General features: G+C 40.8%; 1 protein-coding gene across 4 annotated transcripts; it reads right to left on the bottom strand.

The window, feature by feature from the left end:
• Positions 1-1,552: 1,552 nt before the first annotated feature.
• On the bottom strand, positions 1,553-16,092 carry LOC124123247 (putative protein TPRXL). 4 transcript variants are annotated; one of them, XR_007219997.1, is made up of 5 exons: positions 15,816-16,085; positions 6,154-7,711; positions 5,725-5,809; positions 2,539-3,461; positions 1,553-2,218 (listed from the first exon to the last, which is right to left on the bottom strand). XR_007219997.1 is itself a non-coding variant. In XM_048392787.1 (5 exons), the coding sequence occupies exons 1-5, from the start codon at positions 15,880-15,882 to the stop codon at positions 3,432-3,434; spliced, it is 1,455 nt and encodes a 484-aa protein (XP_048248744.1). In that variant the 5' UTR covers positions 15,883-16,092; the 3' UTR covers positions 1,553-3,431. The 4 variants fall into 4 exon arrangements, 3 of the variants coding, with proteins under 3 accessions (XP_048248744.1, XP_046342506.2, XP_046342509.2); XM_048392787.1 differs by having other exon boundaries at positions 1,553-3,461; positions 6,154-6,346; positions 6,632-7,711; positions 15,816-16,092; XM_046486550.2 differs by having other exon boundaries at positions 1,553-3,461.
• Positions 16,093-16,478: the final 386 nt, after the last annotated feature.

Raw genomic sequence — 16,478 nt, 5'->3', positions numbered from 1 at the left:
TATTGATGTTAAACTGCGGCATGGTATCTCAGTGAGATAGCACTATGAATCGGCATCAGTCCGGACTAGTACAAGCAGCCACACAAACACACACACGTACATGCACGTCGCTATATAAGTGCAATAATCTTGGACGCGACGTTAAACCCCATTTCACCTCACCTCACCTCTTACAGGGGGTTTCTGATATTGCTTTTTGCAGGTGACATTATTCGTTTCTCAGATAATGTACTTCATGTATGGACTTCAGAAGCATTTGAATACCTTGAAATCACACTGTGCCTTGTGGAAACTATCTATCAATCTTGATGAAACAAAGATTGTTGTTTCTTGAAAATACGATCCTGTTAAGAAATGGGAATCGTGGAAATTTGTTAGCATTGGTAACATTGAAGTAGTTTCTCAATTTAGAAAAGTCAGTTGAAAGCACTAGTGTAACGGGCAAACGAGAACTCTATGAACTTTTAAGAGTGAGTGAGTGAGTGAGTGAGTATGGTTTTACGCCGCTTTTAGCAATATTCCAGCAATATCACGGCGGGGGACACCAGAAATGGGCTTCACACATTGTACCCATGTCGGGAATTGAACCCGGGTCTTCAGCGTGACGAGCGAACGCTTTAACCACTAGGCTACCCGACCGGCCCTGAACTTTTAATAGCATTGGACTCTTAACTTACGACATGCATTTCAAGATATTCGACATGAAGATAAAACCTCGTCTTCTGTATGGATCTGAACTGTGTGGTAGCCAAAGATTTAATGTCCTAGGGACAAAACAATTTTCAGCATGTAAAACATTTTTTGGCATATGACAACGGACGCCAAATGTTATGACTATTGCCGAATATGGAAGACACCAATTGTTCGGTGAATTATTTATTAGATGTGTAAAATATTGGTTATCACTATTCACTTGCCAAATTACCGTCTACTCCCAAAAGCCTATGACATGTCATGTCTCTTAGATTCTCAAAACAGATATTCTTGGGCGACAAAGGTTAAATAGTCAGTGTTTATGTTGGGTTTTGGATATGCTTGGATATAACACCAGAACTCACTCTCGCCCATTGTACACATTTGGGGATCGAAGCTGGGTCTTCGATGTGACAGGGGGCACGGGTGGCCCAGTCGTCTAAGGTGCCGCGATTCGCTGTGCAGAGTTGCGTCCCTTGGGCACACCAGAAACCTATGATTGTGGGTTCGAATCCCGGTTCGCCCCAATTATGTTTCTAGGTTTGCCAGCACCATTCCCGTGCCCGTGGGTTTCACCAAAGTGGTAAACGTCTGAGACCTGCATCACTTCGGGCTTTCCTCCAACATTAATCTGACACGCCGTGATATAACTCAAATAATGTTAAAAGCGGCGTTAAACCCAACTCACTCACTCACTCTTCGGTATGACGAGCTAACGCTTTAAGCATAAGACTACTAGCCGCACCACAAGCACATGACAAGTTACACATTTCATATGACAAAGTGAGCCAAAACCTGTAAACAACTTTTGCAGACTTCGACATTTTTGTCTTCGAATGCATGTAAACAATAACACAGGTCAACTTTTATCCATTTTATCCATATATCCACTTCTCGTAAAGGCTATACATTTCAATGGAAAATAAAACATCCCTCAATATGTCTGTACACACTGTCCCGCCGACCACGACGTTGTGTATACTGCTGCTGCAGATGTCGTTGTCGTGGTCGTAACATTGGCCTTCATTAGCGTCATTTAAAAACGTCCAGTGAAGAGTCTTGACTTCTGAGGTAATTTAAAACAACCTCCCTTAACAGTAGCAATATGTGGAGGTCATTTAACAACCTCCCGTAACAGAAGCAATATTTTGAGGTCATTTAACAACCTCCAGAAACAGCAGCAATATATGGAGGTCATTTACAACCTCCCATTACAGTAGCAATATGTGGAGGTCATTTAACAACCTCCAGAAACAGTAGCAATATATGGAGGTCATTTAACAACCTCCAGAAACAGCAGCAATATATGGAGGTCATTTAACAAGCTCCAGAAACAGTAGCAATATGTGGAGGTCATTTAACAACCTCCCGCAACAGAAGCAATATATGGAGGTCATTTAACAACCTCCAGAAATAGTAGCAATATATGGAGGTCATTTAACAAGCTCCAGAAACAGTAGCAATGTATGGAGGTCATTTAACAACCTCCAGAAACAGTAGCAATATGTGGAGGTCATTTAACAACCTCAATACACAGTAGCAATATATGGAGGTCATTTAACAACCTCCAGAAACAGTAGCAATATATGGAGGTCATTTAACAACCTCCAGAAACAGTAGCAATATGTGGAGGTCATTTAACAACCTCCAGCAACAGCAGCAATATATGGAGGTCATTTAACAACCTCCAGAAACAGCAGCAATGTATGGAGGTCATTTAACAACCTCCAGAAACAGCAGCAATATATGGAGGTCATTTAACAACCTCCAGAAACAGCAGCAATATATGGAGGTCATTTAACAACCTCCAGAAACAGCAGCAATATATGGAGGTCATTTAACAACCTCCAGCAACAGCAGCAATGTATGGAGGTCATTTAACAACCTCCAGAAACAGTAGCAATATGTGGAGGTCATTTAACAACCTCCATAAACAGTAGCAATATATGGAGGTCATTTAACAACCTCCCGTAACAGTAGCAATATGTGGAGGTCATTTAACAACCTCCAGAAACAGTTACAATATGTGGAGGTCATTTAACAACCTCAATACACAGTAGCAATATGTGGAGGTCATTTAACAACCTCCCGTAACGGCAGCAATATATGGAGGTCATTTAATAACCTCCTGAAACAGTAGCAATATATGGAGGTCATTTAAAACAACCGAAACAGCAGAATTATATTGAGGTTGAGGGCGTTGAACTCAGGAGAATAAGTTGATATACCCATCACGTAAAATATCTCACATTGCTATAGATATAAGCATGACAATATCATGTTCATAGTCATTAGACGGTACTGTTTCTTTCCGTGCTTATATGTTACGATATCAAAATATATTAACACAAGAATAGATTAAATGTCCAGATACAATATTTGGGCATGGCACAGGTGATCAAAGCTCCTGCGTACATATATGCCATATCTTCTCGTTCAACACGGAGACTACGTGTGTGTTGACGTTATCTGCGTGAATGGACGAAAACTTCCCCGGTGAATCTGCATCAAGTACCCGGATGTTCTGGTCACTTTGGGTGACCCGGATGTTCTCCTGTGCGCAGGGGATGCTGGGAATACCACGATGCTCTGGTGACGTCGTCCATGGCAACTCGATGTACATAATTATATATCACAGTTAGAAATTCAGTGTACACATTCACGGACGAGCATTCGAGCGGGTAACGCAATGTGTCCTTAATGGTGCTTTCATCAACGCAAAAATGACCCCAGCCTTTTTATTTCATGTTGGGTAGAATCAGGGTTCCCTAAAAACAAAGTAAACTCATGATATACATCAACAATACCATGGAACAGCGAGATGACTTCCTTCATGTTTCACTTCACTTTGTTTCAGTACCTGTAGGCCACGGACGTTTTTGTACAGACGAAATACAATTAAGGTGCAAACAGTAAAAGATATAATACATTTCTTTGCTTTTGAACAAAAGCAGTTTTAACATAGTTGCACATTATACATTTTGGAGTATTTGTGTTCTTACAGCATTGGCATAAAACAAGTACTTTGCTGTATTCATATTGATAATTGGACTTGCGATGACAGCAGGGTATTACACTTCAGAATATTTCGAAAGATGTAAAATTTAGATTTTAAGTAACTTTGCCTAAGATGGCTATATGCTGGAAAAATTAACAAAAAGTGATATTCATTTTCGATATGGTTTAAGTTACAAACTGTACATTTTCTAAATTCACGAGGAATATTATAATGTCGTCCACGTCGAAAACGAGTCAGTGTGGTTCTGAATTTATTTACAGTAATACTACTCAAATAGTTCTCACATGAAATGGATGTTTTAAACTGTGCATGATAAGCCATTTTGGGGCTTTCAGATAAATCAATATGCCAAACCTGAAAAAAGTTTTCTTTTAACCATTGACGTAGCATATTAAAATGTACGGTTTTATTACCACATGTTTGAAAGAACCAGACATCACCAAATCCTAATCTGAAATAACAGTTATAAGTTTCGTTATCCAATTTACGTGGCCTTATTCATCGTACAAGCGCCACATATTTTCACATTTTTTAGGGGGGTAAGCGGGATTCCTGCATAATTTATTTAAAAGAGACAGCCAATATTTGAAACATTTCAAAACAGCAAGCACCTGGATAGAGTATCTACCACACTCGCCTAACACCCCATTATTTGAAGTTGATAACTTTACATTTAAAAGACGCTTACATGCATACAATTGAACTTTTTCTAGCGGTTCTATGTCACTGAACCCCCAAATTTCGGCCCCGTATAAAAGTATTGGTGTCATCTTTGCATCAAATAATTTGAAGTAAAAGTGAGGCGAGTATGGTTTCAAGGAATGTATACTACTTAAAAGGGCCATGAACACCTTTCTTGCCTGAATTGCAATATTACTTAAAGTTTTCGACCACAGTAATCTATAGCTACAATACAAACCAAGATAACTGTATCCTTTATATTTTATGTATGGATATTAATATGTGAGTTGGGCGTCTTTATCTTCGTAAATCACTTAAGTTGACCAAGAAACAGATTCAGAATATATTTAGATATTATGCCGATTGCGCGTTTATGTTTTTGTTTGTTGTTTAAAGCCGCACTTAGCAACATTCCACCTATGTGAGTCTGGACCAGACACTCCAGTGATTGACGTTATGAGCATCGATCTCCGCAATTGGGATACGATGACATGCATCGACCAAGTCAGCAAGCCTGACCACCCGATCCCGTTAGTCGCCTTTTACGGCAAACATGGGTTGCTAAAGACCAGTTCTAACCCCGATCTTCGCGTTAATGTTAGGTATATACTTGTCCCTTAAACACATAGCTGGTGTGTTGTGAAGGTCATTTGATGTCAAGTGAGTGATTGAGTGAGTGAGTATGGTTTTACGCCGCTTTTAGCAATATCCCAGCAACATCACGGCGGGGGACACCAGAAATGGGCTTCACACATTGTACCCATGTCGGGAATCGAACACGGGTCTTCGGCGTGACGAGCGAACGCTTTAACCACTAGGCTACCCGACCGCCCCTGATGTCAAGTATTCGTGTATGAGAGCCACTTGTAATATTTAAAGGACAAATTCTACCATTCGAGATTCATATGGAAAGTTCATGGACAGACGATGGACACAAACATGTGAGTGAGTGAGTGAGTATGGTCTTAGGCCGCTTTTAGCCACGTTCCAGTAATATCACGAGGGGGAACACGAGAAATCACTCTCGCCCAATGTACCCATGTGGGAAATCAAACCTGGGTCTTCGGTGTGACGAGCTAACGATTTAAGCATAAGGCTTATCCTGTGATTGACATTTTAAGCATCGATCTACGGAATTGGGATACGATGACATGCTACAACCAAATCAGCAAGCCTGACCACCTGATCCCGTAAGTCGCCTCTTACGGCAAGCATGGGTTGCTAAAGACCAATTCTAACCCGGATCTTTGCGTTAATGTTAGGTTGATACTTGTCCCTTAAAAACTTGTCAGGTTCATATGCTCAGTGAATAAACAATGGGACCTTCATACCTCGTCATCCTGGTAGCCTTTTTTGGTGAATGGCATATGCTGGAAGGACACCGCCCCAGGAATCCAACGTCTGGCATGGTAGCACCTGTAAAACATGTTATATCATCTAAAAAAATTACAGAATACCCTGATGTGCTGACACAACTTGTTCTAACACAAAAGTCTTTGAAGAATTTTAATCATTATGCTTGTGCCACTAAAATACATTACACATGATAACACGTTTGAATGAGCAAATCACCGATTTAGAGCCTCAGTCAGCAATGTTTCAACTTAAGCTGCGTCGATCTATAAATGGAGCAGACAAAACCCTGTTTGACAAAGACCCCGCCGTCGGGTTAGGCTGATGAACAATCTACCCTGTCTGTATTCATGTCGACCTCTAGGGTCACACTGGCTCCCGGGGGTCGACCTCACTCCAGGACTTACCGTCTGTAGTAGAAGATGCCCGCCACAACAGCCAGGACCAAGATTATGCTGACACACACCCCGGCAGCCACCCTAGCTCCGGACCCCTTGTCCGACTTCTGGTCCTCTGGGTGGACTGTGGAACTACCAGGCCGTGGGGGTGGCACTGTTGGTACCATCGATGAGCTGAAGGAGGAGGATGTTGTTGGCGCTGGTTCGAGTGATAAGCTATCAGGGGAAGACGTTGTTGGCGCTGGTTCGAGTGATAAGCTATCAGGGGAAGACGTTGATGACGCTGGTTCGAGTGATAAGCTATCAGGGGAAGACGTTGATGGCGCTGGTTCGAGTGATAAGCTATCAGGGGAAGACGTTGATGACGCTGGTTCGAGTGATAAGCTATCAGGGGAAGACGTTGATGACGCTGGTTCGAGTGATAAGCTATCAGAAGACGCTGGCGTTGGTTCGAGTGATAAGCTATCAGGGGAAGACGTTGGCGTTGGTTCGAGTGATAAGCTATCAGGGGAAGACGTTGATGACGCTGGTTCGAGTGATAAGCTATCAGGGGAAGACGTTGATGACGCTGGTTCGAGTGATAAGCTTTCAGGGGAAGACGTTGGCGTTGGTTCGAGTGATAAGCTATCAGGGGAAGACGTTGATGACGCTGGTTCGAGTGATAAGCTATCAGGAGAAGACGTTGGCGTTGGTTCGAGTGAAAAGCTATCAGGGGAAGACGTTGGCGTTGGTTCGAGTAATGAGCTTGCAGTGGAAGATGTTAGTTCGGGTGAAAGTGTATCAGTGATCGGGTTTGGTACTGTTGTGTCTGGTGATGAGCTATTGAGGCTTGATGTAGCTAGATCTACAATTGCTCCTTTGGAGGCGGATGCTGTTCCTGTGAGCTCTAGGGAAGATGTGTTCAGTGGTGAACTGCCAGTGTCAGATGTTTCTGTTGATGTGCTGGATGAACCTGTAGGGGAAGATATAGTTGCTGTTGGTTTTATTGAAGCACTTGCGGTGCTAAATATAGTTTCTGTAGGTGTTATTGAAGCGCTTGCGGGACTAAACATAGCTGCTGTTGGTCTTATAGAAGCGCTTGCGGGACGAGATAAGATCTCGGTTTCTTTAATTGATTCACTCGCAAGGTTAGATAAAGCTCCTGTTTGTTTTATAGAAGCACTTGCAGGGTTAGATGCATTTTCTGTTTGTGTACTTGAAGTACTTGCGGGACTAGATATAGTTTCTGTTTGTTTTATAGAAGCACTTGCAGGGTTAGATGCAGTTTCTGTTTGTATACTTGAAGTACTTGCGGGACTAGGTATAGTTTCTGTTTGTATAATTGAAGTACTTGCGGGACTAGATATAATTTCTGTGTGTTTTATAGAAGCACTTGCAGAGTTAGATATAGTTTCTGTTAGTTTTATAGAAGCACTTGTAGGACGAGATACAGTCTCTGTTTCTTTCACTGATTCACTCGCGGGGTTTGATAATGTCTCTGTTTGTTTTACTGTCAAACTGTCGACGTAAGATTCTGTTGATATAATTGAAGAGCCATGGTGTCTTATTGTAGCTGTAGATGTGCTTTCTAGGGGGAAAAGACAGACAAGCTATTAAAGCAAGGATTAATAATTGTATATCTTTTCAATATCATAGCATGACGATTCAAGATATATAAGTTCAACATATATATTGTTATCGTATCATGCATGATATTGAACACAAAATCATCTACATGCAAACTTCGTACGAAATTATAGGAAAATTTAATTAGCAGATAAACATCTCTTCAATTTGTATAAATTGAGTTGTTGGTTTGACATTAAGAACAAATCGGACTAGCAAAATAAGATTTCCAAATCAGCTTTATTCAGAGGCTGCTTTGTTGTGCTGCTTTGGGACCTATGATTGACGAATCAAAGTCGATATGATCTAATGTCTTATTGTATGATCCTAAATGTGAAGGGTTCCAACGTGGAGATCAAGCTGTAGAGTGGCACAGTGTTCAATAACACCCGCATCGGCCGCTTATATACATTACAACATAGAACATGACGAACCGAATACGGGCAATATATCCCTTGGACAGTTATTACCCAGCTAGGTGTTAACATAGCAGTGAGCACTATTTCAGTTGAACCGCTGCGGTCTACATACAACAGAGTGTGGAACTGAATCACAACGGCCAGGTAACAGTTGAGTCTGGACCTGAATCACTGCGGTTTGGATACAGCTGAAAAGCTGAATCACAGGGGGCTGTATACAGTTCAGTTTGGATCTGAATTACAGCGGTCTGTAAACAGTTGAGTCTGGACCTGAATCACAGGGGCCCGTTTACAGTTGAGTCTGGACCTGAATCACAGCGGCCTGTATAAAGCTGAGTCTGGGTTGGTTGGTTGTTTTACGCCGCACTCTGTAAAATAATCGAGTCTGGGCCAGACAATCCAGGGATTGATATCATGAGCATCGATCCACGCAATTGGGACCGATGACCTGCATCAACCAAGTCAGCGAGCCTGACCACCCGATCCCGTTAGTCGCCTTTTTACGCCAAGCATAGTCGCCTTTTATGGCAAGCATGGGTTGCTGAAGACCTATTCTACCCCGGAATCTTCACGGGTCGCTGATTCTGGGCCTGAATCACAGGGGCCTGTATACAGTTGAGTCTGGACCTGAATCACAGGGGCCTGTATACAGTTGAGTCTGGACCTGAATCACAGGGGCCTGTATACAGTTGAGTCTGGACCTGAATCACAGGGGCCTGTATACAGTTGAGTCTGGACCTGAATCACAGGGGCCTGTGTACAGTTGAGTCTGGACCTGAATCACAGGGGCCTGTATACAGTTGAGTCTGGACCTGAATCACAGGGGCCTGTGTACAGTTGAGTCTGGACCTGAATCACAGGGGCCTGTATACAGTTGAGTCTGGACCTGAATCACAGGGGCCTGTATACAGTAGAGACTGTCTACATATATAACATCCTGGTCTAACTGTTTAACATCCCAGTCTACCCGTATAACACCCCAGTCTAACTGTTTAACAACCTGGTCTAACTGTTTAACATCCCAGTCTATCTGTATAACATCGTAGTCTACCTGTATAACATCGTAGTCTACCTGTGTAACATCCCAGTCTAACTGTTTAACATCCTGGTCTACCTGTTTGACATCCTGGTCTATCTGTATAACATCGTAGTCTACCTGTATAACATCGTAGTCTACCTGTGTAACATCCCAGTCTAACTGTTTAACATCCTGGTCTACCTATTTGACATCCTGGTCTATCTGTATAACATCCCAATCTACCTGTAAAACATTGTAGTCTACCTGTTTAACATCCCAGTCTACCTGTAAAACATCCTAGTCTAACTGTTTAACATCCCAGTCTAACTGTTTAACATCCTGGTCTAACTGTTTAACTTCCCAATCTACCTGTATAACATCCCAGTCTAACTGTTTAACATCGTAGTCTACCTGTTTAACATCCCACTCTACCTGTTTAACATCCTGGTCTATCTGTATAACATCCCAATCTACCTGTATAACATTGTAGTCTACCTGTTTAACATCCCAGTCTACCTGTTTAACATCCCAGTCTTCCTGTAAAACATCCCAGTCTAACTGTTTAACATCCCAGTCTAACTGTTTAACATCCTGGTCTAACTGTTTAACTTCCCAATCTACCTGTATAACATCCCAGTCTAACTGTTTAACATCGTAGTCTACCTGTTTAACATCCCACTCTACCTGTTTAACATCCTGGTCTATCTGTATAACATCCCAATCTACCTGTATAACATTGTAGTCTACCTGTTTAACATCCCAGTCTACCTGTAAAACTTCCCAGTCTAACTGTATAACATCACAGTCTAACTGTTTAACATCCTGGTCTAACTGTTTAACATCCCAGTCTAAATGTTCAACTTCCCAATCTACCTGTATAACATCCCAGTCTAACTGTTGAGCATCCTGGTCGAGATGTTTAACATCCCAGTCTAACTGTTTAACATCCCAATCTACCTGTGTAACATCCCAGTCTAACTGTTGAGCATCCTGGTCGAGATGTTTAACATCCCAGTCTAACTGTTTAACAACCTGGTCTTACTGTATAACATCCCAGTCTAACTGTTTGACAACCTGGTCTAACTGTTTAACATCCCAGTCTATCTGTTTAACATCGTGGTCTACCTGTTTAACATCGTAGTCTACCTGTATAACATCCTAGTGTACCTGTATAACATCCCAGTCTAACTGTTTAACATCGTAGTCTACCCGTATAACATCCAGTCTAACTGCATAACATCCCAGTCTAACTGTTTAACATCCTGGTCTAACTGATTAACTTCACAATCTACCTGTATAACATTGTAGTCTACCTGTTTAACATCCCAGTCTAACTGTTTAACATCCCAGTCGAAATGTTTAACATCCTGGTCGAAATGTTTAACATCCCAATCTAACTGTTTAACCTCCTGGTCTAACTGTTTGACATCCTGGTCTAACTGTATAACATCCCAATCTACCTGTAAAGGTAGTCTACCTGTTTAACATCCCAGTCTACCTGTATAACATCCCAGTCTAACTGTTTAACATCCCAGTCTATCTGTTTAACATCCGAGACTAACTGTTTAACATCCTGGTCTAACTGTTTAACATCCGAGTCTAACTGTTTAACTTCCCAATCTACCTGTATAACATCTCAGTCTAACTGCATAACATCCCAGTCTAACTGTTTAACATCGTAGTCTACCCGTATAACATCCAGTCTAACTGCATAACATCCCAGTCTAACTGTTTAACAACCTGGTCTAACTGTTTAACATCCAAGTCTATCTGTATAACATCGTAGTCTACCTGTTTAACATCCTAGTGTAACTGTATAACATCACAGTCTAACTGTTTAACATCGTAGTCTACCTGTATAACATCCCAGTCTAACTGTTTAACATCCTGGTCTAACTGTTTAACATCCCAGTCTACCTGTTTGACATCCCAGTCTAACTGTTTAACATCCCAATCTACCTGTATAACATCCTGGTCTAACTGTTTAACATCCTGGTCTAACTGTTTAACATTGTAGTCTACCTGTTTAACATCCTAGTGTAACTGTTTAACATCCTAGTATAACTGTTTAACATCCCAATCTACCTGTATAACATCCCAGTCTAACTGTTTAATATCCTGGTCTAACTGTTTAACATCGTAGTCTACCTGTATAACATCCTAGTTTAACTGTATAACATCCCAGTCTAACTGTTTAACATCGTAATCTACCCGTATAACATCCAGTCTAACTGCATAACATCCCAGTCTAACTGTTTAACAACCTGGTCTAACTGTATAACATCCTGGTCTAACTGTTAACATCCTGGTCTAACTGTTTAACATCCTGGTCTAACTGTTTAACATTGTAGTCTACCTGTTTAACATCCTAGTGTAACTGTTTAACATCCCAATCTACCTGTATAACATCCCAGTCTGTTTAATATCCTGGTCTATCTGTTTAACATCGTAGACTACCAGTTTAACATCCTAGTGTAACTGTTTAACATCCTAGTGTAACTGTTTAACATCCCAATCTACCTGTATAACATCCTAGTGTAACTGTTTAACATCCTGGTCTAACTGTTTAACATCCCAGTCTAACTGTATAACCTCCTGGTCTACCTGTATTACATCCCAGTCTACCTGTATAACATCCCAGTCTACCTGTATAACATCGTAGTCTACCTGTTTAACATCCTAGTGTAACTGTATAACATACCAGTCTAACTGTTTAACATCGTAGTCTACCTGTTTAACATCCCAGTCTAACTGTTTAACATCCTGGTCTAACTGTTTAACATCAAAGTCTACCTGTATAACATCGTAGTCTACCTGTTTAACATCCTAGTGTAACTGTATAACATCCAAGTCTAACTGTTTAACATCGTAGTCTACCTGTTTAACATCCTGGTCTAACTGTTTAACTCCCCAATCTACCTGTATAACATCCTGGTCTAACTGTTTAACATCCCAGTCAATCCGTAAAACATCCCAGTCTAACTGTTTAACTTCCCAATCTACCTGTATAACATCCTAGTGTAACTGTACAACATCCCAGTCTAACTGTTCAACATTGTAGTCTACCTGTTTAACATCCCAGTCTACCTCTATAACATCACAGTCTAACTGTTTAACATCCTGGTCTAACTGATTAACTTCACAATCTACCTGTATTCCAGCTATATAGCGGCGGTCTGTAAATCTGGCAGGTATTTTTATAAATCTCAAGTCCAAAATGTATAATTTGCGTATTGCAAGTTTGTGTTTGTATAGTGAGTGAGTGAGTGAGCGAGTTGGGTTTAACGCCGCTTGTAACAGTATTCCAGTTATATCGCCAACGCCGTAGTTAACTTTTTTTTGGACAGGGAGGGCAAATAAGATTATTCATTTCTTATTCAAGTTAACTTTCACATGGAAAAATGTTTTCTATAAAAAAATCCAGGGGGGCAACGAGCCTGACCGCCCAATCCTGTCGGTCTAACTTTATAACATCCAGGTCTTACTGTATAACATACATGTCTTATTGTATATCAACCAGGTCTAACTGAATACCACCCTGATCTAACCTATAACAACAGTGTCGTTCTGTATAACATCCATCTTACTTATTACATCCAGGTCTTACTGTATAACATACGTGTCTTATTGTATATCAACCAGGTCTAACTGAATACCACCCTGATCTAACCTATAACAACAGTGTCGTTCTGTATAACATCCATCTTACTTATTACATCCAGGTCTTACTGTATAACATACGTGTCTTATTGTATATCAACCAGGTCTAACTGAATACCACCCTGATCTAACCTATAACAACAGTGTCGTTCTGTATAACATCCATGTCTTACTTTATTACATCCAGGTCTAACTGAATACCACCCTGATCTAACCTATAACAACAGTGTCGTTCTGTATAACATCCAGGTCTTACTTTATTACATCCAGGTCTAACTTAATACCACCCTGATCTAACCTATAACAACAGTGTCGTTCTGTATAACATCCAGGTCTTACTTTATTACATCCAGGTCTAACTGAATACCACCCTGATCTAACCTATAACAACAGTGTCGTTCTGTATAACATCCAGGTCTTACTTTATTACATCCAGGTCTTACTGTATACCACCCTGATCTAACCTATAACAACAGTGTCGTTCTGTATAACATCCAGGTCTTACTTTATTACATCCAGGTCTTACTGAATACCACCCTGATCTAACCTATAACAACAGTGTCGTTCTGTATAACATCCATGTCTTACTTTATTACATCCAGGTCTTACTGTATAACATACATGTCTTATTGTATATCAACCAGGTCTAACTGAATACCACCCTGATCTAACCTATAACAACAGTGTCGTTCTGTATAACATCCAGGTCTTACTTTATTACATCCAGGTCTAACTTAATACCACCCTGATCTAACCTATAACAACAGTGTCTTTCTGTATAACATCCAGGTCTTACTTTATTACATCCAGGTCTAACTGAATACCACCCTGATCTAACCTATAACAACAGTGTCGTTCTGTATAACATCCAGGTCTTACTTATTACATCCAGGTCTTACTGTATACCACCCTGATCTAACCTATAAAAACAGTGTCGTTCTGTATAACATCCAGGTCTTACTTTATTACATCCAGGTCTTACTGAATACCACCCTGATCTAACCTATAACAACAGTGTCGTTCTGTATAACATCCATCTTACTTATTACATCCAGGTCTTACTGTATAACATACGTGTCTTATTGTATATCAACCAGGTCTAACTGAATACCACCCTGATCTAACCTATAACAACAGTGTCGTTCTGTATAACATCCATGTCTTACTTTATTACATCCAGGTCTAACTGAATACCACCCTGATCTAACCTATAACAACAGTGTCGTTCTGTATAACATCCAGGTCTTACTTTATTACATCCAGGTCTAACTTAATACCACCCTGATCTAACCTATAACAACAGTGTCGTTCTGTATAACATCCAGGTCTTACTTTATTACATCCAGGTCTAACTGAATACCACCCTGATCTAACCTATAACAACAGTGTCGTTCTGTATAACATCCAGGTCTTACTTTATTACATCCAGGTCTTACTGTATACCACCCTGATCTAACCTATAACAACAGTGTCGTTCTGTATAACATCCAGGTCTTACTTTATTACATCCAGGTCTTACTGAATACCACCCTGATCTAACCTATAACAACAGTGTCGTTCTGTATAACATCCATGTCTTACTTTATTACATCCAGGTCTTACTGTATAACATACATGTCTTATTGTATATCAACCAGGTCTAACTGAATACCACCCTGATCTAACCTATAACAACAGTGTCGTTCTGTATAACATCCAGGTCTTACTTTATTACATCCAGGTCTAACTTAATACCACCCTGATTTAACCTATAACAACAGTGTCGTTCTGTATAACATCCAGGTCTTACTTTATTACATCCAGGTCTAACTGAATACCACCCTGATCTAACCTATAACAACAGTGTCGTTCTGTATAACATCCAGGTCTTACTTTATTACATCCAGGTCTTACTGTATACCACCCTGATCTAACCTATAACAACAGTGTCGTTCTGTATAACATCCAGGTCTTACTTATTACATCCAGGTCTTACTGTATACCACCCTGATCTAACCTATAACAACAGTGTCGTTCTGTATAACATCCAGGTCTTACTTTATTACATCCAGGTCTTACTGAATACCACCCTGATCTAACCTATAACAACAGTGTCGTTCTGTATAACATCCAGGTCTTACTTTATTACATCCAGGTCTTACTGAATGCCACCCTGATCTAACCTATAACAACAGTGTCGTTCTGTATAACATCCAGGTCTTACTTTATTACATCCAGATCTTACTGTATACCACCCTGATCTAACCTATAACAACAGTGTCGTTCTGTATAACATCCATCTTACTTATTACATCCAGGTCTTACTGTATACCACTCTGGTTGTACTGAATATCTCCTTTTTCCTTTTTTATTCTAAGCATACCCTGTATAAACTATGTATCGCGCTGGTCTTGCTAGCCTTGTTCAAAGGCTGCACTGAAAGAAAAGTCCAGAGGCGTAGTACTTCTATCCTCCTAATAGGCAAGTCTAGATATGTAAAGACTGCAGTATCTTACAGTGACAACATGGTCTTATTATTTACATAATTTAAAATTATTATTTAAACTAATAATTAATGCCTTGATGTAGACTCGCGCAAGTCTATGGTGTCACCAATCAGACGTGCTATAAGGCGTGGCTCGTCTCCGTGTGTAAAATCAGGCCATGCTCATAACAGATCAAAGCAATCATGCGTGACACCACTACATACCAGACTTCGTTTAAACCCTCTGGAGATTTACATCTACAGTTTATCAGCTACTGAATGACCTAGTTTAATTACCAAGTTTCAAGTCTCAGTGCAGTACTAATGTATTGCCCCCTCTATGTCCTGTCACCCCGAACACCGAGAGTCAATGTTGCAATAGTTACTGCGTGTTTCATTGCGATGTGCCCCCGCGCTGACTCCCGGTGTAATCGATGGCCTCAAGTAGTTTGAGATTATCTAGCAGCTGAAATGTGACATTATGTTCCTTGACGGTGTCTCTTACCTGTCGGGTGGATGGCAGAGCACCCGAATAACGCAAACATGAGGACACTGCGCGTGAAGCCCACCATATTGTCATGTCATGTCCGCTAACGTGTCGTCTGCGCCTCACACTCAGTCACACGTCACGGAAAGAGCCTTGGGACCTGTACCCGAACTGACGGGTAAACATGGGTTAATAGGCGAGCGATATCTACAACCGCCTGCCCGCACCTTAATCTGAGCCGCTGTTGAGAAAGCGAGCCACCCGCTCGTCACGAGACTTGCTCATAACATCGCTGTTGGAAGCCGTTTAACAAAAGAACCGGCAACAGGAAAAGTTGGTAATTTGTTGAAATTCTGGAATTAATTACACAACAATGTATTTCAGTGACATAATAATTAATCAACCAGGAATAAAGATCTAGCTAGTAATCTCTGGTGTTATATGTTAATAACACAGCGACAACGGTTGAGACATATTCAAATGTAAATTCTGTTCTCCTGTTCACTAGTATCACAAACAGCGACTTCGCTCCCGAGGATACACGAGCCATTGATCAGAATCTGATGTCACCGGAATAGCGTCGATTGTATCATGTGCCATGCCCGTTTGCACTCACCGTGGCTGTATAGTATTTTGTAATGTCAATTGAATAAATCAGAACGCCCTGACTCAGAAAGAAAA

Source organism: Haliotis rufescens, unplaced genomic scaffold, assembly GCF_023055435.1.
Source record: "Haliotis rufescens isolate VD_foot unplaced genomic scaffold, xgHalRufe1.0.p SCAF_11, whole genome shotgun sequence".
Lineage (NCBI taxonomy): Eukaryota > Metazoa > Mollusca > Gastropoda > Lepetellida > Haliotidae > Haliotis > Haliotis rufescens.
This window is presented reverse-complemented; position numbering and strand designations above follow the sequence as displayed.

Excerpts from the sequence above, each read along its gene's own strand:
- LOC124123247 (XM_046486550.2), bottom strand. The coding sequence starts at position 15,882 with ATGGTGGGCTTCACGCGCAGTGTCCTCATGTTTGCGTTATTCGGGTGC. Across the intron at positions 7,712-15,815 it reads CTCTGCCATCCACCCGACAG|AAAGCACATCTACAGCTACA; the intron begins GTAAGAGACACC and ends TTTTCCCCCTAG. Across the intron at positions 5,810-6,153 it reads GGCATCTTCTACTACAGACG|GTGCTACCATGCCAGACGTT; the intron begins GTAAGTCCTGGA and ends CATGTTTTACAG.